This window comes from Bombina bombina, chromosome 1 (assembly GCF_027579735.1).
Source record: "Bombina bombina isolate aBomBom1 chromosome 1, aBomBom1.pri, whole genome shotgun sequence".
Taxonomy (NCBI): domain Eukaryota; kingdom Metazoa; phylum Chordata; class Amphibia; order Anura; family Bombinatoridae; genus Bombina; species Bombina bombina.
Window position 1 is genome coordinate 917,862,015 of NC_069499.1, and position 26,972 is coordinate 917,888,986.

The 26,972-nt window shown below is 38.1% G+C and overlaps 1 protein-coding gene across 3 annotated transcripts in view; it reads right to left on the reverse strand.

Moving 5' to 3' along the window:
• The window catches only part of PIEZO1 (piezo type mechanosensitive ion channel component 1), a 627,492-nt gene that overhangs the window by 230,263 nt on the left and 370,257 nt on the right, over nucleotides 1-26,972 (reverse strand). For all 3 annotated transcript variants that reach the window (XM_053706596.1, XM_053705806.1, XM_053707404.1), the window contains 4 exons: nucleotides 6,333-6,504; nucleotides 6,110-6,229; nucleotides 4,076-4,154; nucleotides 3,111-3,208 (listed from right to left, as the gene is read on the reverse strand). In XM_053706596.1, the coding sequence (XP_053562571.1) occupies nucleotides 3,111-3,208; nucleotides 4,076-4,154; nucleotides 6,110-6,229; nucleotides 6,333-6,504 (469 nt within the window). The remainder of the gene's footprint in view (nucleotides 1-3,110; nucleotides 3,209-4,075; nucleotides 4,155-6,109; nucleotides 6,230-6,332; nucleotides 6,505-26,972) is intronic.

The window sequence follows — 26,972 nt, forward strand, 5'->3', positions numbered from 1 at the left end:
TACTTTTACAGAGTAATTCCGGTGAAATACCATCCCCAGAATACTGAAGTGTAGAGTATACATACATGTCATTATAACGGTATGGCAGGATTTTCTCATCAATTCCATTCAGAAAATAAAAACTGCTACATACCTCAATGCAGATTCAACTGCCCGCTGTCCCCTGATCTGAAGCTTTTACCTCCCTCAGATGGCCGAGAAACAGCAATATGATCTTAACTACTCCGGTTAAAATCATAAGAAAAACTCTGGTAGATTCTTCTTCAAACTCTGCCAGAGAAGTAATAACACGCTCCGGTGCTATTGTAAAATAACAAACTTTTGATTGAAGTTATAAAAACTAAGTATAATCACCATAGTCCTCTCACACCTCCTATCTAGTCTTTGGGTGCAAGAGAATGACTGGGGGTGACGTAGAGGGGAGGAGCTGTATAGCAGCTCTGCTGGGTGAATCCTCTTGCACTTCCTGTAGGGGAGCAGATAATATCCCAGAAGTAATGATGACCCGTGGACTGATCACACATAACAGAAGAAATTGATTCATTTAAGTAGTATCCTTTATATTAGGTTATAAGGTTGTACCTAATCCATGATTTTATATTAGTTTTAATTCCATATTTCTGTTTTTATGTTTGGATGTTATAATAAATAATTTAAGTATACTTCCCACCCAGAGTGTGATCCCTGACTCTACCTAAGCCATAGGCGCTCCTATTTATCTTTTACAGCTATCTCTTTCAGACCGAGTAGGGGGTCTTCTTAATAGTGTAGCCGGTACATAGTCTTAGGCGCTGTTTGCCCTCTCACTGTTCAATTAGATTGAAAAGTATCCACAAATTAAACATAGTGAGCTTGATTACAAGTAGAGCGCAAAGGCAGTGCTATCTTGAGCTCGGATTCACAATAAGAATAGCGCACACTCTCGTATTAAAATTTTACCAGAGAATCTTACCGTGGCTGACATTTTCTTAGCGCGTCCTACACTTTTAATGGAGTATATATCATTCACCAATAAGTACAGCACCTCCCTTATAGTGCACTGTGATACAAGTATGCTGTCCAGCTTTCAATTACATATCCACACACAGTAGCACTTTTGAAGATAAAAATTACCTTTATTAGCAATACAAAGGTCATGTATAAAGCGACGTTTCAGGCATGCATGATCAAGGGCCAGGTACCTGAAACGTCACTTTATACATGACCCATATGAATTACTAATAAAAGTTGTTTTTATCTTCAAAAGTGCTGCTGTGTTTGGATTTATACTTTTAATGGAGAGCGCAGAGAGATGACAAGAGGTTAGTTAAAGGGACAGTTTACACCCATATTAACATTTGCCTATACGTTAGATAAATTTCTGATTGTTCTAACTCACCCCCTCTATCGTAACAAGTCAGCTTCACAAACGGAGTTATTCCTTATCCAAACTCTGATTATAATCGTTATAAATGGCTGACCAGCTCCGCCTATTAACTACATCATAGACTCTTTCCCTTGAAAAGCTCCAATCAAAATTAGATCACTGATTAAAAAACAGGATTGCGCTTTCTTTGTTTCGCACATGCGCACCTTCTGAGTAACAGAAAAAACTGAACCAAAATCTATTTGAAATTTGCACACTGATCCATTTATTTAGTGTACAGTCAATGCATAGTGTGAGTATATAGAAAAGCGTCCCTTTCTCTTACAGACGGACTTCCTCTACATCATTTCCTTATATAGGAGCATGGGTGTTTACACGTTAATGACGTAGGTGGTTGAACGTGCACAAGTATGAGATGCAAAGAGAAGGGGAGTTCAAGGTAGGAGGAGAAGGGAATGGGCAGAGTTTGTCAGGCATTTTTAATGACTTGAATCAAAGTTTGCATTTCGGAGATCTCCGTTTGTAAGGGCAACATAAAATAAAGCTGAAAACATTAGTGCTTTTGAAGACCTGATGTAAAGTGTTAACCCTTAAAAATATGCATAACAAAGCACATAAAAGTATATTAAAATAAAGTATTTCAGTTCTATTTATCCACATTGAAAGTATATTAAACGTAAATTAAAAGGTTTATTGTTAAAACATTGCAATTAAAAAAAATGTTAATACTGATTTAAAAGTATATAGTATATGACAAGGTGCTGTACTGGGAAGGGCTCTAAGATGTATATGTATGTGTGCGTATATATGTGCACATATGTATATATGTATATTGTATGTATTTATGCGTGTAGCGTTTTTTTACTTAAATTTCAATTCAACACCAAAGCATATACCAAATTGAAGAACTCTAATACATGAGTTTTTCAGCGCCACCATAGAAATCTATAGGTATTTAGTGCACCTTTGCTATCCCACAACCAGATGTTAGCATGCTCTAGACTTTCTCTCTCGAGATAAAAAAAAAATCCTTTCAGCTTGTAATAGGAATTAATAAACAAAAGCACTTTTGATTTAAATTAAGCGATATTAGTGCACAACAGAGTTAATACTTTTTTGTGTGCTCTGCTTGTAATCTAGCACAGTATCCAAAGTAAAATGCTGCTGACAAGCTAACAACACACACATCTATTAGTCAGGTTAGCTAGTTCAAAAAGTAGATCAGAATGTTAATGTGAACAAATTAGATGCAATATAATTTTAAAGAAAAGGGAACATTAATGGATAGTAATTGAAACTTTCCTCCCCCCCCCCCCCCGCAAATTTCCAATCTAATAACAAACATTGTCAAATACCAGTCTGAGAGCAGCACTTTAGTCCACAAGCTTGACTGACAGGCTAATACATGGTGAGTATTCACCAATCAGCATGTGTGAGGATCGAACATCAGGACTGGAAGTGAGCACAAGGTGCCAATCTAAGAGCAGAATAGATTAAAGCGGCCTTTTTGATTTTTTAAAGGAACTTTGTATTCCAAAGTGCGTTGCAACTGTATGCGGAGCCTGTACATCCAAGCAGGTTTTATTTCTTTAAATAGTTATATCAATCCCTGTGGTTCTTACATTTCTGTGGTTTGAAACTCCAATTTCACACTTCTGGTCAAGTGTGATATCTGTAGGTACCCATAAAGAAGTAAAAGTAAAGTACTGACATTTCAGAAAAGGTAGGTTGACTAATGACTTACCATCATTGCGATGAGTGCACAGATATAGCTCTGGTTCAGGATGACATGACGCAGCAGGTGGAGTGGCGACTGTTCCTTAACAGTCTCTGGAACTTTATCTGCACAAAATAATATATTCTCACTGAAAGGTCCAAAGTATGTTATTTACAATCATCTCTCTTATGCGTCTCCATTCTAAAAAGACACTTTTCTTTTCTTTTTCTTTTTCTTTAAACTTGGCCACAAATATTCCTTGAATAAATCATTAAAGGGGCATAAAACTGCAAAATGGAAATGCTCTTATGTGTTATAGAATTTTATTGTTGCACAATTGCTTGTATATAAATATGTAATTGACTCTTGCACTGCCCTACTGGGACCTAGCTGAACACATCTTGTAAGCCAATGGCAAGATGTATATGTGTAGCCACCAATCAGCAGCAAGCTCCCAGTAGTGCATTGCTCCTCCTGAGCCTACCTGGGTATGCTTTTCAACAAAACATACCAAAAAATAAACACATTTGATAACAAAAGTAATTTGAAAGGTCTCTTAACCCTTTAAGGACACAGCTTTCAGTTTGCTCAATTGTTTTATGACGGAAAAATTCCGTCATATGTCCTTAAGAGGTTAAAATTGCAACCTCCACCTCTTATTTTGACTCTTTAGACCATTTAAGAAATTTAAAAGTACAAGAAAAAGGTACAAGGTTATGTATAATAGGAAGAATATCAACAATGAGCTAAGCAAAACAACTGGAAGTAGGACTCATGCTCTATTACAAAAATAGCTCAGAATCATTAAAAAAAACAGTTTAGGGGACATAGAGGTCAAAGTTTATATTTTATGATTCAGATCAGATATAGAATGACATTTAAAAAACATTGATTTCCATTTTTCCTCCAGCTTTGATAACAATATATTTACATATTTACTTTCAGGGATTCTCAGCAGGGCTGGAATGCACAAATAAACAAGAAGCGCATACCTGCTGTTGGCTGGATAACATGAACTGTACAGTCCTGCAGCTCTGTCTCGTCTTCTGCACCAGTTCTAGGTAACATGGGCTGTCAAAAAGAACAGGACAAGGAAAAGAGTAAAAGGTTTACATTACAAGTGGAGTGGTAGTTTACGCTTGCATTCATGTGTTAACACTGCTAAAAGTGTTTTTGGGAGCACAGAGAGTTGGGCTTGTATTACACGTTAAAAGTAAAAAGCTTACGCATTACTTCCACAAGTCGCCCAAACACAATCACAGTTATTTAAAAGCACAATATAAGTAGATAATATTGCATATTTCATAATCCAATGTTCTGCACATAGCAGAATATGTTCTATGTATTCTTAAAGAGATATTTAAATATAAATTTGATGGATTCTTGCAGGTTATAAAGTGTCATAAAACTCTCCATAATACATGCCAGTATCAATGCTCTTATAGAAAGGTTGCCAACCACACTGAAGAGTGATTTTTTTTTTCACTGAGTGGACTAAATCAATTTTAAAATAAAATAATTAATTGGTAGCACATCCAAAAATGTAGGGGACTTTCCTCAGCAAATAGTGTTTCCAATGATGCAGAGGATTCTGGGTAATTCTGGATATGTCAACGTGCACACAGCTTATTGTCAGGTGCACAGTAAAAGTTATTTCTAGAATATACTGAAAAAAATGCTAATTAAAGACATAAAAGTATATCAGTTTGCACTCAAATGTTACTTTAAACAGTAGGAAAAGAAGCTAATGAATGGTGCTCTTACAGAGTTAGGAATTAAAGTCACTAAGAGTTATGTGCAATTTGAAGAGAAATGTAGTCGCTCATAGTGGTCATATGGACATCTGCTATTTGTTTCATTTTTCTATAAGACTTTGGGCTTAATGATCTAAAACTCTCTAATCTTGCGAGATTATCTGAGAAGTCTCTTCAGTACAGGGAGGTCCCTCAGAAAAATGTGAGAATGGCACATTTTAGCATGAGAGCTGTTTATCTCTCTATGCAGGAGTGACCAATACATTACAAAATCTCAGTGACAGCAAGTTTTTGATCATTAGGTCCTTAAAGGGGACCCTGCAAAACAGAAAAATGATATCTGGAATTCTAACTATACTTCCACCAAATCTGCATTACAATGCAATTAAAGCTTTGTGGCTCGGATTACAAGTTGCGCTCAATGTGGCTTTAACTCAATTCAATTTAGGGATTAATAGTGTAATTTATGGGTGTAGGTGTACTTTGTAAGGTATTTTTTATGTGTTTTGAGAAACTTTTTTGTTTCGCGATACACATAACTACAGGTCTTTGAGTGCAGAATGGATCGCACGACTTGTAATATCAAATCGGTGACCATTCCGCACGTAAAGACCATATCACACCGTACTGCGCGACTTGTAATCCGGGCCTGTGTTGGGCTGAAATACCCTGATTAGTTATATATGTAAAAACAGAAAGATAATAAACCTTGTGCAGTATACATTTTTCCTCATGCAGGACACAGTCAGAGACATACTAGCGCAAAAATAAAAGATCTAAGGCCAAATCATTTTATTTTTACACGGATGCTCATTCCTCTGGAAGTCTCAGCAAGGGATTGGTAGTTACATGTGTACCACTCTCCTGATTAACTCACTGGATGTGTCTTTCTAAGAAGTGCCAATGCAATGCACCTCCCAAGAGGGATTTTGGCTATGTGTTTAACCACTTTGTGGGATAAACACATTAGACAATTCTCTATAAGAAAACCTACAGCAGATAATAAAACTAGTCACACTGTACATCAAGCTTATGTACTTGAGTAAAAATACAAACTGAACAGCGAACACTCACTTTAAGTAGCTGGACAACCTTGTTTTATATTATCATGATAACCCTTCACATACTAGACAGGGGAGGGAATAAGGCATTGAAGGGGTAAGTCAGTGAGAGGTTGACAGTGAAAGAGAGAGAGATTTTCAGTGAGAATGTGAGTTAGAGAGAACAAGAAAGTGAGCGGATCAGACAAGAGAGTTAGATCTGACAACTCACCTTTGTCTCTTCAACAAGATTAGAACGTTCCTTTGACCAGGGCTCCAGATGTGCCATCTCCATGTCTTCCTGCTCAGTCGGCTGAAGAGCACATCCTATTGGTTGCACCTCCTCAGCTTTCTGACACATTAAACAAAAGAGACACCAAATACAATTTGTGAACTCACAATACAGTTATAATAATGATCCGGCCCCATCAGCCCCTGGCCCTGCCTCATCTTACCGGCCTTTTGCCTGAGTTTCTTAGCTTCAGCAATGAGATAACAGCATAGTAAAGCAACAGCAGGATGCCAGGGTTCACATACACCGGCCAGGCATGGCTCTGGTTCAGGATGAGGTCATCTATATACACCGTGCAGTTGGCGTGAACGATAATGTCATTCAGACCAAACAACCTGAAATAAGAGATAATAACGTAAATAATAACTATCGGCCAGATTACGAGTTTTGCATTATGAGCTGTGCGGTGCTAACGTGCAGCTTTTTCTCACCGCTCACTTCCCTGCAGCGCTGGTATTACAGGTTTTTACAAACCTGGCGTTAAAAATGGCAATAAGTAAGCGTAGAGCAAAATTGAGCTCCATACCGCACTCCAAAACCAGCGCTGCTTAAGTCAGCGGTGAGCTGGTCGTACGTGTTTGTGCACGATTTCCCCATAGACATCAATGGGGAGAGCCGGCTGAGAAAAAGTCTAACACCTGCCAAAAAGCAGAGTAAAACTCAGTAACGCAGCCCCATTGATTCCTATGGGGAAATAAAAGTTATGTTTACACCTAACACCCTAACATAAACCCAGAGTCTAAACTCCCCTAATCTTACACTTATTAACCCCTAATCTGCCGCCCCCGACATCGTGGACACCTGCATTATACTTATTAACCCCTAATCTGCCGTTCTGGACATCGCCGCAACCTACATTATATTTATTAACCCCTAATCTGCTGCCCCCAACATCGCCGACACCTACATTATATTAATTAACCCCTAATCTGCCGCCCCCAATGTCGCCGCAACCTACATACACTTATTAACTCCTAATCTGCCGCCCCAACGTCGCAGCCACTATTCTAAATTTATTAACCCCTAAACCTAAGTCTAACCCTAACACCCCCTAACTTAAATATAATTTAAATAAATCTAAATAAAAATTACTATTATTATTACCTAAATAATTTCTATTTAAAACTAAATACTTACCTATAAAATAAACCCTAAGCTAGCTACAATATAACTAATAGTTACATTGTATCTAGCTTAGGGTTTATTTTTATTTTACAGGCAAGTTTGTATTTATTTTAACTAGGTAGAATAGTTATTAAATAGTTATTAACTATTTAATAACTACCTAGCTAAAATAAATACAAATTTACCTGTAAAATAAAACCTAACCCAAGTTACACTAACACCTATCACTACACTACAATTAAATAAATTACCTTAATTAAATACAATTAAATAAATTAGCTAAATTACACAAAAAAACAAACACTAAATTACAGAAAATTAAAAATAAATTATCAAATATTTAAACTAATTGCACCTAATCTAATAGCCCTATCAAAATAAAAAAGCCCCCCCCCCCCCCAAAAAAAAAAACACAAAAAAAAACCCTAGCCTACACTAAACTGCCAATAGCCCTTTTGCGGGGCATTGCCCCAAAGAAATCAGCTCTTTTAACTGTAAAAAAAATACAAACAACAGTAAAACCCACCACCCACACAACCAACCCCCCAAATAAAAGCCTAACTAAAAAAAACCTAAGCTCCCCATTGCCCTAAAAAGGGCATTTGGATGGGCATTGCCCTTAAAATGGCATTTAGCTCTATTGTTGCCCAAAGCCTTAACCTAAAAAATAAACCCACCCAATACACCCTTAAAAAATTCCTAACACTAACCCCCGAAGATTCACTTACCAATAAGATTGAGCTTGCATTCTATTGGCTGTTCCAATCAGCCAATGGAATGCAAGCTCAATCCTATTGGCTGATTGGATCAGCCAATAGGATTGAAATTTAATCCTATTGGCTGATCCAATCAGCCAATAGGATTTTTTCTACCTTAATTCCGGTTAGCTGAATTCTATCAGCCAATCGGAATCTAAGGGACACAATCTTGGATGACGTCATTTAAAGGTACCTTCATTCGTCGCTAGTCCGTCGGATGAAGAGGATGCTCCGCGTCGGATGTCTTGAAGATGGACCCGCTCCGCCCCGGATGGATGAAGATAGAAGATGCCGTCTGGATGAAGACTTCTCCCAGTAAGTGAATCTTCAGGGGTTAGTGTTAGCATTTTTTTAAGGGTGTATTGGGTGGATTTATTTTTTAGGTTAGGGCTTTGGGCCTGCAATAGAGCTAAATGCCATTTTAAGGGCAATGCCCATCCAAATGCCCTTTTCAGGGCAATGGGGAGCTTAGGTTTTTTTAATTAGGCTTTTATTTGGGGGGTTGGTTGTGTGGGTGGTGGGTTTTACTGTTGGGGGGTTGTTTGTATTTTTTTTTACAGATAAAAGAGCTGATTTCTTTGGGGCAATGCCCCGCAAAAGGCCCTTTTAAGGGCTATTGATAGTTTAGTTTAGGCTAGTGATTTTTTTTATTTTGGGTGGGCTTTTTTATTTTGATAGGGCTATTAGATTAGGTGTAATAAGTTTAAATATCTTGTAATTTATTTTTTATTTTCTGTAATTTAGTGGGGGGTTTTGTGGTTTAGCTAATTTAATTTATTTAATTGTATTTAATTTAGGTAATTTATTTAATTGTAGTGTAGTGTTAGGTGTTAGTGTAACTTACGTTTTTTACAGGTAAATTTGTATTTATTTTAGCTAGGTAGTTAAATAGTTAATAACTATTTAATAACTATTGTACCTAGTTAAAATAAATACAAATTTGCCTGTAAAATAAAAATAAACCCTATGCTAGATACAATGTAACTATTAGTTATATTGTAGCTAGCTTAGGGTTTATTTTATAGGTAAGTATTTAGTTTTAAATAGGAATAATGTAGGTAATGATAGTAATTTTATTTAGATTTATTTAAATTATATTTAAGTTAGGGGGTGTTAGGGTTAGGGTTAGACTTAGGTTTAAAGGGTTAATAAATTTAGAATAGTGGCGGCGACGTTGGGGATGGCAGATTAGGGGTTAATAAATGTAGGTTGGTGGTGGCGATGTTGGGGCATCAGATTAGGGGTTAATAAATATAATGTAGGTTGCGGCGATGTTAGGGGCGGCAGATTAGGGGTTAATAATATTTAACTAGCGTTTGCGAGGCAAGAGTGCGGCGGTTTAGGGGTTAATATGTTTATTCTAGTGGCGGCGATGTCCGGAGCGGCAGATTAGGGGTTAAAAATTTTATTATAGTGTTTGCAATGCGGGAGGGCCTCGGTTTAGGGGTTAATAGGTAGTTTATGGGTGTTAGTGTACTTTTTAGCACTTTAGTTATGAGTTTTATGCTACGGCATTGTAGTGTAAAACTCATAACTATTGACTTTAGAATGCATTAGGAATCTTGGAGGTAGAGGGTGTACCGCTCACTTTTTGGCCTCCCAGGACAAACTCGTAATACCGGCGCTATGGAAGTCCCATAGAAAAAAGGGTTTACGAAGTTTACGTAAGTCGGTTTGTGGTAAGGCCAAAAAAGTGTGCGGTGCCCCTAAACCTGCAAGACTCGTAATAGCAGCGGTAGTGAAAAAGCAGCTTTAGGACCTGTTAACACTGCTTTTTCAGCTTACCGCAAAACTTGTAATCTAGCAGTGTATGTTTTAATGGTATCTTGAAATAAATACTAAACAATACATTGTACAATGAATTAAATTACTGTATTTTAGTTTTATTTAGTGATATGAAGCAGTTATTAACTTTTAACTTTTTATTGTGGAGGTAAATTGAATCTACAAGTAGTTCCCTTGCAGACAGGATATATAAACTGAAAAACAAGTACATCTGTTTTCTCTGGCTCTCATCTGTTGCAATTACTTGCTTTTTAAGGACATTTAGCCTAAAATCAATCTCTCTCCCTAATTAAAATTAATAAAAACCAACAGCTACATAAATAAAAAAAAAGGCATGTATATTCTTTACTTATTTTGTCTACTTGTACTTTAACTCTAAACAGTGCAATGGTTCCACTGCTCCCACAGAGGCTGAATGCAGTCAGAATTCAGTTATTAAAGGAACATGAAACCCACATTTTTTCTTTCATGATTTTGAAAGAGCGTGCATTTTTAAACAACTTTTTAATTTACTTCTTTTATCTAATTTGTTTTATTATCTTGATATTCTTTGCTGAAAAGCATATCTAGATAGGCTCAGTAGCTGCTGATTGGTTCCTGCACATAGAAGCCTCGTGTGATTGGCTCACCCATGTGCATTGCTTTTTCTTCAACTTAGAATATTTAAAAAATAAAGCAAAATAAATAATAGAAGTAAATTGTAATGTTGTGGAAATTTGTATTCTCTATCTGAATCGTGAAAGAAAATGTTAGGGTTTAGTGTCCCTTTAATGTATTTTATTATTGTGCATCCTTCTCCACTAGACTAGAAGTACTTGTATATACTTAAAGGGACATTATACACTCATTTTTTCTTTGCATAAATGTTTTGTAGATCTATTTATATAGCCCATAAAGTTTTTTTTTTTTAATGGATAGTTTTGCTTATTTCTAAATAACATTGCTCTGATTTTTAGACTCCTAACCAAACCCCAAAGTTTTATTTGAATACCGTCAGCTACCTTCTCCAGCTTGCTCCTGTTTGTGTAAAGGGTCTTTTCATATACAAAAGAAGGGGGAGGGGGGAGGGTCTTGTTTCTCACTTGCAGTGGGCTTTCCAGCTACCTTTTGAACAGAGCTAAACTGAGAGCATCTAAGTTTTTTAAACAGTTTTATACTGGATTTTTATATCAGAATCTGTGCATCTTTATAGTAGTGTCTATTACATGAAGTTATATGAAAATGAGTGTATACTGTCCCTTTAACATTTATTTTAATACCCCTACTCTACAAACAGAAGTGTTTGTGACAATTACACATTAATAGTATCAGTTCTTACAATAACATCTACTGTGTATTGCTTTCATAAGGCCGTATACATTATAATATCAGACTTAATTATCTAAAATGAGAGTAACAGGGGCCCGAAGATAAATCCCAAAAGGTTACTTCTTAAAGGAACATGACACTGCTGGGTGCAACTACAATAAATGGTATTGTTTTTCTTCCTGTGCTATCAGTAAGCAGCAGTAAAGTGTTACATTGACATCTTTCAGGATTCGGATAGAGCATACAATTTTAAACAACTTTCTAATCTACTTTCTACTATCAAATTTGTGCTTCTCTTCACATTCTCTTGGTATTCTTTGTTGAAGGAGCATTAATGCACTACTGAGAGCTAGCTAAACAAAGATTAAAGACTGACAAGAGGCATATTTGTGTAGCCACCAATCAGCAACTGGATGCCAGAATTGAATTAATATTTTTGAGCTTTCAACAAAGCATACAAAGAGAACGGAGCAAATTAGACAATAAAATTAAATTGGAAACTTTTTTCTAACATTGCATGTTCTATCTGAATCATGAAAGTTAAATTTGAACTCACTGTCCCTTTAAAATAACAGAACGGCTCTGAAGAGAGTGACAGGCACAGAAGGAAAAACAATAGCATGGTAAATAGTAACCATTCTGTTTAAATGTACATGAAAACAAAAAGAAATGTCAATCCTGATTTAGAAAGAGCAAGCAATTTTAAACATCTTTTCAGTTTTTCTCAATTTAGTTATATTATCTAATTTGCTTCATTCTCTTTATATTCTTTGTTTAAAAGCATACCTAAATGTGCTTAGTCACTGCTGATTTTGGCTGCACATAGATGGCTCCAGTGATTGGCTCAACCTTGTACATTTCTATTTCTTCAACAAAGAATATCTAAAGAATAAAGCTAATTAGAAAATAGAAGTAAAATTGAATGTTTTTTTAAAATCGTATTCTCCATCTGAATCATGTCCCTTTAAGTTGTGTCCAGCAGTTTAGTGCCAGAGAATCAGATAATGAAATGGGTATCACTGACTACCGGGGAAAAAAAAAAATTCTGAACAGCAAACTGTTTATACTCTCAACTGTACAGTAAACATAATGCTGGTACTGGAGAATAAAGTACATTTCTAACAATCATGTACCCAGCACACATAGAAATAATTACTCTGTACGAGAGGTCTGAAACAAAACAAGTGACCTAGTTTGTCCGAGGCAGACAGATTTATGTGCAGTTCTACTGAACATGACACAAGTGGTGAGTTATAGATAGCTAAACAGATACAGAATAAAACTGAGTGAAGATCACTGTCACCAACTTCACTCTGAAAGTAAATACAAGGACATCTGTTCTGTTACTCAAACGGGAACAGCTGCCAATGGGCCAGCAGAGCTCCAGAGACGCTGTATGCATGGGGACAACCCAGGGAAGGACTGAATCAATAAAAAGACAGGGGAATCCCTTGTGGAACGCACGCTGGGAAGTATCTTACTCAGCATTTAACACTGCATTGCAAGGGAGCAAAGAAACTGACAATGTCCTAATAAAAAGACAAAAGTGTGTCTTTTTATTATTTGTACTAAAGCTTTTCACCTGAAACCTGACAGAGATGAGAGGCAGTAAAAAAAAGATTTAAAAAGGACAGTAGTAACCATTTGAGCCATTTCACACCACTGTGATAAGCTGTTTTGCAGATTTTAGATGCTGATTACATTAAAGCACTACTATAACTACTATGTCATTTTTTAGCGACAATCCTGCACAAACTCTCTATCTCTCTCTCTCTCTCTCTCTCTCTCTCTCTCTCTCTCTATATATATATATATTTATATATATATATATATAAATCAAAGTTATGAGAGATAGTGGATGGAAAGATTGTAATCATAGGGTGGAGTGTTGCAAGAGCCTATTGATAATTCAATGGTTCTACATATAAACCAATACGTGTTTAAACAGATGTATTGGATAAATTAATAAATTTTACAAATTTGGTGCAGACCCATTAAATAATTTCTAGGTACTCATGAAAGGGAGGTATAGTGAGATATAACAATATCACTAGGAAAGACTGGGAATTCAGCACTCTTTTAAAGTTAAAGAATTAGCAACACTCTCTAAATATAGTATCAAAATCAGTTGTTTGTGCACAGTGTCGAGCGCGGGCCTGTTTGAGCTGACAGAATCCAAAAAACACTGGATTCTCAAATATCGTAATTAAAATAAAAAGATACAAAATTACATCTACGTGTAAAATACTAGGACCGGCCCCAGTAAACGAACAGGTACCCAGGAGAAAAGGTATGATTCAGATATGCAAAGACTGTTATAAGTGAATAAGCACAGATCAATGTCACCCATTTGAATTCTCAGTACAAGTTTAACGCTGCTAACTGTATCCCGCAATTGGTCTGCTTAGAGGACTTTACAGCAAGCCGTAGTGGCGGTTCTGTAAGGAGCATCTATACATGAAAAAGCACTAATGACAAGCTGAGTATCTGAATGCTGCTGTATATATAGCGAACAAGTGCAGTTGACAGAGGGGTACGGAATCACTAAAGAGGTATCCTCCTGCATCTCTATTTCGCATTACTAATCTCTATGCTTTATGTGCTTTGTTCTTCGACTGCAACCTTACTCTGCTTCACTTTGCATGGCTTATTGACTGTTTCCATCTGCATACTGCGGGATCTAAAAGACATTCCAACCAAATTGCAGCTTTATAATCTATAAAGGGACTTCCTCCTTAGGATAACCTATAACACACTGGATGTTGTCTAACACACCATATGTCCGGGCTGCTTGACTTAGCAGCTATGAAATCTGACTCTGCTTTTGCTTACTTATAGAGGATTGCCATTACCTTATGCGTGGCCACGCATCTAGCCTCCCTAGAGAATTATGCACTTGTGTATTGATGTATTTATGTTTCAAAATACTAAATGACTATGCACAGATCCTCTTGATCCTCTTATCTCAGTTTCCACTAAAACCTACAAAAGGTCTGAGAAATCCAAATGGGTGACATTGATCTGTGCTTATTCAGTTATAACAGTCTTTGCATATCTGAATTATACCTTTTCTCTTTTAGGAACTACCTCTATTAAGCTTCAGTATCTGCCTGTTAGTTCACTAGGGCCGGTCCTAGTATTTTACACATAGATGTAAATTTATATCTTTTTATTTTAATTACGATATTTAAGAATCCAGTGTTTTTTGGATTCTGTCAGCTCAAACAGGCCCGCGCTCGACACTGTGCACAAATAAATTAATTTTGATACTGTATTTCGAGAGTGTTGCTAATTCTTTAACTTTAAAAGAGTGCTGAATTCCCAGTCTATCCTAGTGATATCATTATATCTCACTATACCTCCCTTTCCCGATTACCTAGAATATATTAATAAATATATATATATATATATATATATATATATATATATATATACACACACACACACATATATATATATATATATATATATATATACATACATACATATATACATACAGTGTGTATATATATATTAGGGCTGCACGATTAACCGCACATGCGGTTTTAAACCGCGATTAATCGCCACAGTTTAAAAACCGCAAGAGTACGAGATTTTCATGTAAAAAAAAACATTCTTTATTCATCATGAAAACGGAGGTGGAGAAGGAGGATGAGAGGCGGACCAGGGTGCGGCCGTGGGCGGACCTGAGAATGCACGCGAAACAGCCATTTTTGCCCAGAATTCCGAGTGTGTGGCAGCAACTGGCTTTCATCCTGCAGTCATCTGGGAGTAGTGTGGCGGTGGTCAAGCGGTGGTGTGGCGGTGGGACAGCTCAAAGTTGTGAGCAATAAAGTTAGTATAAAAAAAATTAAAAATTAAAACTTTTAAAGTGCACTTTTTTTCTGCATGTGAAATTGTGAATGTAAACATTGAGATTTAGATAACATGTTTGTTCATTAAGGGTTGCACTTGCTGCTACTACTTGCTTGTATGATGTTTTGCTTTGGGAAATTTGTGAATTTATATTATTTATGTTACACATAAAATAATATTATACATATAATAATAATATATTTTACTACTACAGAACAGTCATCTCTAGCTCTACTCCATCATCAGAATATAGAGGATGATCATGATCATGATATAGATAATTAGATAGTTACTTTTTAATAGATACTGATTTAGATTCCCAGAAGATATATCATCAATATCCTAAACAGTACACAGTGGTGCAGTCAGTGCACATATTTTTGTTTTTTATAATATTTTTCCTCTAATTTTAAATAGTTAATTTTATATTTACTTTACCATTACCCTTATTACACCAGTTTGCAGTCCAGTAGTGTACCATAACACAAATCATTTTTAATAAATAATCAAAAAAGATCTCTTATTATATTAGTTTATGTTCCCACATAAGTTATATTGGTTTAATAATATGTTTATTTTTTATTTATGGATGGATGCATTGCTGCAAGTGCAAATAAAGTAATATTTTTTTTTTATTTAAAAAAAAAAAAAAAAAAATTCTAATAATTTTTTATTGTAGCTCAGCCTCTTTTTTTATCATTGATGCTAGGCTAGTGCTGCAACAATAAAAAATCATTAATGGTGAATGTATTTTGGTGAGCAAAAATATCAAAATTAGCATGATGCTTAAATTTGCAAGCAATGCATTCATTGGCATCTATTTATCAAGCCGTCAACCGCAAATACGCTGGAATTCCGCAGCGTATTTCTGGCAAGCCTGATTCCCCTTAGTTATCAAACCCTACAGACCGCAAAAGTAGAATATTGTGACGTAACATACGATCCGCCGGGCAAAGTCCGACACAGATCGATGCTTACGTCATTACAGATGTTCCGAATGCAAATTCAACACAATCTGACTACTTTTGCTAGTTATCAAATTTCTACCAGGTACGCTCGCCACTATTCCGGCCCAGCGTACCTGGTTTTCAATCCTCCGCCCTGGAGGTGGCGGATGCCATAGGAATCAATGGCAGTCTGAAAGCAGCGAAAGCTCATGTTCGCTGCTGCCCGATATCCCATTGATTCCTAAGGTAACGTTTACACCTAACACCCTAACATGTACCCCGAGTCTAAACACCCCTAATCTGCCCCCCCCTACACCGCCACCACCTACATTATACTTATTAACCCCTAATCTGCCGCCCCCTACATTATGTTATTAACCTCTAATCTGCCCCCCTACACCGCCGCCACCTACATTATACTTATTAACCCCTAATCTGCCCCCCCAATAGGATTGAGCTTGCATTCTATTGGCTGATTGGAACAGCCAATAGAATGCAAGCTCAATCCTATTGGCTGATTGGATCAGCCAATAGGATTGAACTTCAATCCTATTGGCTGATTGCATCAGCCAATAGGATTTTTCCTACTTTAATTCCGATTGGCTGATAGAATTCTATCAGCCAATCGGAATTGAAGGGACGCCATCTTGGATGACGTCACTTAAAGGAACCGTCATTGTTCAATTAGACGTAGTAAGAAGATTATGCTCCGCGTCGGATGTTTAGAAGATGGAGCCGCTCCGCTCCGGATGGATGAAGATAGAAGATGCCGTCTGGATGAAGACTTCTGCCTGTCTGGAGGACCACTTCTGCCGGATTCGTTGAGGACTTCGGCCCAGTTGGGTGAAGACTTCTCATGGTAGGGTGATCTTCAAGGGGTTAGTGTTAGGTTTTTTTAAGGGGGGATTGGGTGGGTTTTAGAGTAGGGTTGGTTGTGTGGGTGGTGGGTTTTAATGTTGGGGGGTTGTAATTTTTTTTTACAGGTAAAAGAGCTGATTACTTTGGGGCAATGTCCCACAAAAGGCCCTTTTAAGGGTTATTTGTAATTTAGTGTAGGGTAGGGCATTTTTATTTGGGGGGGGGGGGGGGCTTTTTTTTATATTGGGGATTAGATAAGGTGTAATTAGTTTAAAAATCTTGTAATTTGTTTATTATTTTCTGTAATTTAGTGGGGGGGTTTTGTACTTTAGATCATTTTATTTAATTGTATTTAATTGTATTTAGTTTAGGGAATTTATTTAATTATAGTGTAGTGTTAGGTTTAATTATAGTGTAGTGTTAGGTGTACTTGTAACTTAGGTTTTATCTTACAGGTAAATTTGTCTTTATTTTAACTAGGTAGTTATTAAATAGTTAATAACTATTTAATAACTATTGTATCTAGTTAAAATCAATACAAACTTGCTTGTGAAATAAAAATAAACCCTAAGCTAGCTACAATGTAACTATTAGTTATATTGTAGCTATCTTAGGGTTTATTTTATAGGTAAGTATTTAGTTTTAAATAGGAATAATTTATTTAATGATAGGAATATTTATTTAAATTATATTTAAGTTAGGGGGTGTTAGGGTTAGACTTAGGGGTTAATAAATTTAATATAGTGGCGGTGTAGGGGGCAGATTAGGGGTTAATAAATATAATGTAGGGGGCAGCAGATTAGGGGTTAATAAGTATAATGTAGGTGGCGGCGGTGTAGGGGGGCAGATTAGGGGTTAATAAGTATAATGTAGGTGGCGGCGGTGTAGGGGGGCAGATTAGGGGTTAATAAGTATAATGTAGGTGGTGGCGGCGGTGTAGGGGGGCAGATTAGGGGTTAATAAATATAATGTAGGTGGCGGCGGTGTAGGGGTTGCGGAAGATTAGGGGTTAATAAGTATAATGTAGGTGGTGGTGGGTTCCGGGAGTGGCGGTTTAGGGGTTAAACACTTTAGTTGCGGCGGGGTTCGTGAGCGGCGGTTTAGGGGTTAATACATTTATTAGAGTTGCGGTGGGCTCCGGGAGCGGCGGTATAGGGGGTAAACAGTATAGTATAGTGTGGGTGTTTAGTGACAGGGTACCAATAAAGCTGTGAAAAAGCCGAAGAGCAGCGAGATCGATGACTGTTAGTTAACAACAGTCCGCTGCTCATTGCCTCGTACTTGGTGCGCGGCTTTTTTACAGCTTTTTTGGTAACTTTGGAGAACGTATTCAGGTCCGCCTAACCAATTGTATTTAAGAAAAAAAAAAAATAATAGCTAAGCTAATAAATTCTATTTAATTTGAAATGTTGCTTAAAATAGCATGGCATGGATGCCATGCCATGGTCTATTGCTCTTGATTCAGAACACAAAAAAAATTAATTAAATGTAGAAAAAAAGTGTTTTTTTACTTTGATGTCCCTCCCAGTCCATTACTGTTTCTGTGTTGTTGACAACAATGAACAAACACAACACAGTCAGAAACAGTAATGGACTGGGAGGGACATCAAAGTAAAAAAACACTTTTTTTTATACATTTCATTAATTTATTTTGTCTTTCCAAAAAGTAGAACTTGTCTCCCTCCCACCACCACCTTATTCTAAAAATCTTTTATGTTCATTGTTCAACCAACAGCAAATACTGCCTGACAGTGCCTGTGTGTCGTCTACTCAAGTTCACCAAAGTCAGCCAACAGCTGTGGTTCCAGATTGCATCCTGCTTCTTCTTCTACAACAGCAAATTCATCCACACATCCTGCAGTCTGTTTCTTCTTCTACAACCGCAAGGTCATCCACATCCTAGTGCAGCCTGTTTCTTCTTCTACAACAGCAAGGTCATCCACATCCTAGTGCAGCCTGTTTCTTCTTCTACAACAGCAAGGTCATCCACATCCAAGTGCAGCCTGTTTCTTCTTCTACAACAGCAAGGTCATCCACACATCCTGCAGCCTGTTTCTTCTTCTGCACACACTGCTTCACATGTTACTCTTACCACAGGTAGACTGATTGCCCAAGAACACATGGGCAATGTAGTAACAACTGGCCAGCTAATTTCATTTAAATTAGCTTTGTTTGTATGTGTTGAGTTAACTTGTTATGTACTACTAACCTCCTGTATATAACTGTGTTGATGTGTTCTACTTCGTAGTGGTCTTTCATATAGATCTACTACTACAGAATAGCTGTGACTAGTATGTGATGTATATGACAGGCTTCAGGATCCCTCATGTTTCCCTGGACAGTAACTCCTAAAATGAATAACACATGCAGCAGTGTGTGTATTCATTGTACTTACTTACTGCACTTATATTTATTTATTTATATACAGAACTTCACAAGTCATACTGCTGTAAAGACAGAAATTTTCAGGTTTCTCCATGCTTACACTCACTGCTTCATATGTTAATCATACCACTGTGTCTACACTGTTAGAATGACTGTCTAATAAAACATGACAATGTTGTGTGAACTTGTGTGTCATAAGACCTAATAACTGGCTAGTGGCTACTATTTAATCATATCACAGGCAGCAAATTTTATTGTAACTATTTTTGTTTTATATTTTTATGCTCATAGAGTGTATTGGACATTGATAAACATGTACAGTACATTAAGATTCTTTAGTTTTTTTTTTTGGTCATTTCGCCCAGACCTATATATATATATATATATATATATATATATATATATATATATATATATATATATATATATATATATATATATATATATATATATATAATATATATATATATATATATATATATATAATATATATATATATATATATATATATATATATATATATATATACACACACACATATATATATATTCTTATTTTTTTCTTTCTTTCAGCAGACCATTAGATTCAAACTATATTACTTTATGTGTCTAGCATAATGTAAGAAATCTACAAAAAATAAAATAAAAATGTGAAAAAACATAATTTATGCTTACCTGATAAATTCCTTTCTTCTGTTGTGTGATCAGTCCACGGGTCATCATTACTTCTGGGATATAACTCCTCCCCAACAGGAAATGCAAGAGGATTCACCCAGCAGAGCTGCATATAGCTCCTCCCCTCTACGTCAGTCCCAGTCATTCGACCAAGAATCAACGAGAAAGGAGTAACCAAGGGTGAAGTGGTGACTGGAGTATAATTTAAAAGATATTTACCTGCCTTAAAACAGGGCGGGCCGTGGACTGATCACACAACAGAAGAAAGGAATTTATCAGGTAAGCATAAATTATGTTTTCTTCTGTTATGTGTGATCAGTCCACGGGTCATCATTACTTCTGGGATACCAATACCAAAGCAAAAGTACACGGATGACGGGAGGGATAGGCAGGCTCATTATACAGAAGGAACCACTGCCTGAAGAACCTTTCTCCCAAAAATAGCCTCCGAAGAAGCAAAAGTGTCAAATTTGTAAAATTTGGAAAAAGTATGAAGCGAAGACCAAGTTGCAGCCTTGCAAATCTGTTCAACAGAGGCCTCATTCTTAAAGGCCCAAGTGGAAGCCACAGCTCTAGTGGAGTGAGCTGTAATTCTTTCAGGAGGCTGCTGTCCAGCAGTCTCATAGGCTAAACGTATTATGCTACGAAGCCAAAAAGAGAGAGAGGTAGCAGAAGCTTTTTGACCTCTCCTCTGTCCAGAATAAACGACAAACAGGGAAGAAGTTTGGCGAAAATCTTTAGTTGCCTGCAAGTAGAACTTGAGGGCACGAACTACATCCAGATTGTGTAGAAGACGTTCCTTCTTTGAAGAAGGATTTGGGCACAAGGATGGAACAACAATCTCTTGATTGATGTTCCTGTTAGTGACTACCTTAGGTAAGAACCCAGGTTTAGTACGCAGAACTACCTTGTCTGAGTGAAAAATCAGATAAGGAGAATCACAATGTAAGGCTGATAACTCAGAGACTCTTCGAGCCGAGGAAATAGCCATTAAAAACAGAACTTTCCAAGACAACAATTTTATATCAATGGAATGAAGGGGTTCAAACGGAACACCCTGTAAAACGTTAAGAACTAAATTTAAACTCCATGGCGGAGCAACAGCTTTAAACACAGGCTTGATCCTAGCTAAAGCCTGACAAAAGGCCTGGACGTCTGGATTTTCTGACAGACGCCTGTGTAACAAGATGGACAGAGCTGAAATCTGTCCCTTTAATGAACTAGCTGATAAACCCTTTTCTAAACCTTCTTGTAGAAAAGACAATATCCTAGCGATCCTAACCTTACTCCAGGAGTAACCTTTGGATTCGCACCAGTATAGGTATTTACGCCATATTTTATGGTAAATCCTTCTGGTAACAGGCTTCCTAGCCTGTATCAGGGTATCAATAACCGACTCAGAAAAACCACGTTTTGATAAAATCAAGCGTTCAATTTCCAAGCAGTCAGCTTCAGAGAAGTTAGATTTTGATGTTTGAACGGACCCTGTATCAGAAGGTCCTGTCTTAGAGGTAGAGACCAAGGCGGACAGGATGACCTGTCCACTAGATCTGCATACCAAGTCCTGCGTGGCCATGCAGGCGCTATTAGAATCACTGATGCTCTCTCCTGTTTGATTTTGGCAATCAATCGAGGAAGCAGCGGGAAGGGTGGAAACACATAAGCCATCCCGAAGTTCCAAGGTGCTGTCAAAGCATCTATCAGAACCGCTCCCGGATCCCTGGATCTGGACCCGTAGCGAGGAAGTTTGGCGTTCTGGCGAGACGCCATGAGATCTATCTCTGGTTTGCCCCAACTTCGAAGTATTTGGGCAAAGACCTCCGGATGAAGTTCCCACTCCCCCGGATGAAAAGTCTGGCGACTCAAGAAATCCGCCTCCCAGTTCTCCACTCCCGGGATGTGGATTGCTGACAGGTGGCAAGAGTGAGACTCTGCCCAGCGAATTATCCTTGATACTTCCATCATTGCTAGGGAGCTTCTTGTCCCTCCCTGATGGTTGATGTAAGCTACAGTCGTGATGTTGTCCGACTGAAACCTGATGAACCCCCGAGTTGTTAATTGGGGCCAAGCCAGAAGGGCATTGAGAACTGCTCTCAATTCCAGAATGTTTATTGGAAGGAGACTCTCCTCCTGATTCCATAGTCCCTGAGCCTTCAGAGAATTCCAGACAGCGCCCCAACCTAGTAGGCTGGCGTCTGTTGTTACAATTGTCCAGTCTGGCCTGCTGAATGGCATCCCCCTGGACAGGTGTGGCCGATAAAGCCACCATAGAAGAGAATTTCTGGTCTCTTGATTCAGATTCAGAGTAGGGGACAAATCTGAGTAATCCCCATTCCACTGACTTAGCATGCACAATTGCAGCGGTCTGAGGTGTAGGCGTGCAAAAGGTACTATGTCCATTGCCGCTACCATTAAGCCGATCACCTCCATGCATTGAGCTACTGACGGGTGTTGAATGGAATGAAGGACACGGCATGCATTTTGAAGCTTTGTTAACCTGTCTTCTGTCAGGTAAATCTTCATTTCTACAGAATCTATAAGAGTCCCCAAGAATGGAACTCTTGTGAGAGGAAAAAGAGAACTCTTCTTTTCGTTCACTTTCCATCCATGCGACCTTAGAAATGCCAGAACTAGCTCTGTATGAGACTTGGCAGTTTGAAAGCTTGAAGCTTGTATTAGAATGTCGTCTAGGTACGGAGCTACCGAAATCCCTCGCGGTCTTAGTACCGCCAGAAGGGCACCCAGAACCTTTGTGAAGATTCTTGGAGCCGTAGCCAATCCGAATGGAAGAGCTACAAACTGGTAGTGCCTGTCTAAGAAGGCAAACCTTAGATACCGGTGATGATCTTTGTGTATCGGTATGTGAAGGTAAGCATCTTTTAAATCCACTGTGGTCATGTACTGACCCTTTTGGATCATGGGTAAGATTGTCCGAATAGTTTCCATTTTGAACGATGGAACTCTTAGGAATTTGTTTAGAATCTTTAAATCTAAGATTGGCCTGAAAGTTCCCTCTTTTTTGGGAACCACAAACAGGTTTGAGTAGAACCCTTGTCCTTGTTCCGACCGCGGAACCGGATGGATCACTCCCATTAATAACAGATCTTGTACACAGCGTAGAAACGCTTCTTTCTTTATCTGGTTTGTTGACAACCTTGACAGATGAAATCTCCCTCTTGGGGGAGATAATTTGAAGTCTAGAAGGTATCCCTGAGATATGATCTCTAGTGCCCAGGGGTCCTGAACATCTCTTGCCCAGGCCTGGGCGAAGAGAGAAAGTCTGCCCCCCACTAGATCCGGTCCCGGATCGGGGGCTTTCGGTTCATGCTGTCTTTGGGGCAGCAGCAGGTTTCCTGGCCTGCTTGCTCTTGTTCCAGGACTGGTTAGGCTTCCAGCCTTGCCTGTAACGAGCAACAGCTCCTTCCTGTTTTGGTGTAGTGGAGGTTGATGCTGCTCCTGTTTTGAAATTCCGAAAGGGACGAAAATTAGACTGTCTAGCCTTAGCTTTGGCTTTGTCTTGAGGTAGGGCGTGGCCCTTACCTCCTGTAATGTCAGCGATAATTTCTTTCAAACCGGGCCCAAATAAAGACTGCCCCTTGAAAGGTATATTAAGTAATTTGGACTTAGAAGTAACATCAGCTGACCAGGATTTTAGCCACAGCGCCCTACGTGCCTGTATGGCGAATCCTGAGTTCTTAGCCGTAAGTTTGGTTAAATGTACTACGGCCTCCGAAATGAATGAATTAGCTAGTTTAAGGACTCTAAGCCTGTCCGTAATGTCGTCTAGCGTAGATGAACTAAGGTTCTCTTCCAGAGACTCAATCCAAAATGCTGCCGCAGCCGTAATCGGCGCGATACATGCAAGGGGTTGCAATATAAAACCTTGTTGAACAAACATTTTCTTAAGGTAACCCTCTAATTTTTTATCCATTGGATCTGAAAAAGCACAGCTATCCTCCACCGGGATAGTGGTACGCTTAGCTAAAGTAGAAACTGCTCCCTCCACCTTAGGGACCGTTTGCCATAAGTCCCGAGTGGTGGCGTCTATTGGAAACATCTTTCTAAATATTGGAGGGGGTGAGAACGGCACACCGGGTCTATCCCACTCCTTAGTAACAATTTCAGTTAGTCTCTTAGGTATAGGAAAAACGTCAGTACTCGCCGGTACCGCAAAGTATTTATCCAACCTACACAGTTTCTCTGGTATTGCAACGGTGTTACAATCATTGAGAGCTGCTAAGACCTCCCCTAGTAATACCCGGAGGTTCTCCAATTTAAATTTAAAATTTGAAATATCTGAATCCAATCTGTTTGGATCAGAACCGTCACCCACAGAATGAAGCTCTCCGTCCTCATGCTCTGCAAGCTGTGACGCAGTATCAGACATGGCCCTAGTATTGTCAGCGCACTCTGTTCTCACCCCAGAGTGATCACGCTTGCCTCTTAGTTCTGGTAATTTAGACAAAACTTCAGTCATAACAGTAGCCATATCTTGTAATGTTATCTGTAATGGCCGCCCAGATGTACTAGGCGCCATAATATCACGCACCTCCCGGGCGGGAGATGCAGGTACTGCCGCGTGAGGCGAGTTAGTCGGCATAACTCTCCCCTCGCTGTTTGGTGAAATTTGTTCACATTGTACAGATTGACTTTTATTTAAAGTAGCATCAATACAGTTAGTACATAAATTTCTATTGGGCTCCACCTTGGCATTGGAACAAATGACACAGATATCTTCCTCTGAGTCAGACATGTTTAACACACTAGCAATAAACTTGCAACTTGGTTATAATCTTTTTTAGCAAAAACGTACTGTGCCTCAAAGAGGTACTAAACGATTAAATGACAGTTGAAATAATGAACTGAAAAACAGTTATAGCATCAAACTTTAAAACAACACAACTTTTAGCAAAGGTTTGTTCCCATTAGTAAAATAACAATAATTAAATTTGACATAAAAATTACAGAGCAACGTTTTTTATTCACAGTCAATATAAAATTCTCACAGCTCTGCTGAGAGAATATACCTCCCTCCAAAGAAGTTTGAAGACCCCTGAGATCTGTCAGAGATGAACCGGATCATGCAGGAAATATAAGAGTAGCTGACTGGAAATTTTTGATGCGTAGCAAAGAGCGCCAAAAACGGCCCCTCCCTCTCACACACAGCAGTGAAGAGAAACGAAACTGTCACAATTAAAAGCAAACAACTGCCAAGTGGAAAATAATGCCCAAATATTTATTCACTCAGTACCTCAGCAATGTAAACGATTCTACTTCCAGCAAAAACGTTTAACATGATAAATACTTATTAAAAGGATTAGTGACTTTTAACAGAGTAGTTCCGGTGAAATACCATCCCCAGAATACTGAAGTGTATACATACATGTCATTATAACGGTATGGCAGGATTTTCTCATCAATTCCATTCAGAAAATAAAAACTGCTACATACCTCAATGCAGATTCATCTGCCCGCTGTCCCCTGATCTGAAGCTTTTACCTCCCTCAGATGGCCGAGAACAGCAATATGATCTTAACTACTCCGGTTAAAATCATAGTAAAAAACTCTGGCAAATTCTTCCTCAAACTCTGCCAGAGAAGTAATAACACGCTCCGGTGCTATTGTAAAATAACAAACTTTTGATTGAAGTCATAAAAACTAAGTATAATCACCATAGTCCTCTCACACATCCTATCTAGTCGTTGGGTGCAAGAGAATGACTGGGACTGACGTAGAGGGGAGGAGCTATATGCAGCTCTGCTGGGTGAATCCTCTTGCATTTCCTGTTGGGGAGGAGTTATATCCCAGAAGTAATGATGACCCGTGGACTGATCACACATAACAGAAGAAATGCAATTTTACCAGAGAAGAGGTCAACATTGCCCTAGTGCACCCATGCTTTCAGTGGATATTGCAACACCTTTGAACCCTTCCCAATCAAATACCTTGAAATATGCTTTATAATGTTTAATCAATTTTAATGTTTTAATGTGTTATTAATAGAAACACTTGAAATTCCAACTTTCCAATTTACTTCTATTACCATATTTGTTTAATTCTCTTGGCATGTTTTGTTGAAGTAGTAACAATGCGCTACTGGGAGCTAGCTGAGCACGCCAGGTGAATCAATGATAAAAGGCATATATGTGCAGCATTCAATCAGCAGCTAGCTTCCAATAGTGCAATGCTGCTCAGGATACCAAGAAATCAAAGCAGGTGTTAAAATGTTTGCTTTCAATTGCTCACTCTCAGTAGGTTTTTTTTTTTAAACAGACAGAGATAAGATAAGAAGTCCATTATCCATAGAAATAAAGATAAGGCAAGGGTGTCTGTTCTTCCTAAAAGCTAAGCCCATTTAAATTTAAAATGTTCCATATAGAAAAAATGGCTATTTCATACAGAGAAAAAGAAGAAATTTTGCATACATTTTATACTCTGCAACTGGCGTAACAAGCTACTGGAAACTTATTAAATGAAAAACTAAAATTATTCTTACCTGTTAATATTATTTCATTCTTGGCAGTGAGAGTCCACAAGAAAATTAATAACCTACATGAATTACTATTCCTGGCCACCAGCAGGAGGCAAAGACACCCCAAACAAGACTATAAATATCCCTCTCACTTCCCCTACCCTCCAGTAGTTCAGCCGAGGATAAGGAAAAGTGAAGAGAGATAGAAGGCGTAAAGAGGTGCAAAAGACTGCTGTCACTACAAAACATAATATGGCAGGGTCATGGACTCTCACTGCCAAGAATAAAATTAAATTATCATCAGGTAATTTTAGTTTTTCTTCTTTTGGCAGTGAGAGTCCACGAGAATATTCATAACCTATGGGAAACCAATACCCAAGCTGTGGAGTTCACAATGTTAGGGTGCGAAGAAAAAGAAAAAAAGGCAGTCCCAATTATAAGCATCACCTCCCTAAAACTCTTTACCCAGTAAATCTCACTGAGACAAAATTAATTTCATGAATGAAAAAAGGGGCTATAGAAGAACAACTGCTCAACCACTCAGCTGAGACCTGAACCAAAAGGCCCAAGCCAAAGACCCTGAAAAAAAAGAGCCATGTCTGGCTCCCTATAAGTCTCTTGAAATAAACTGTTAAA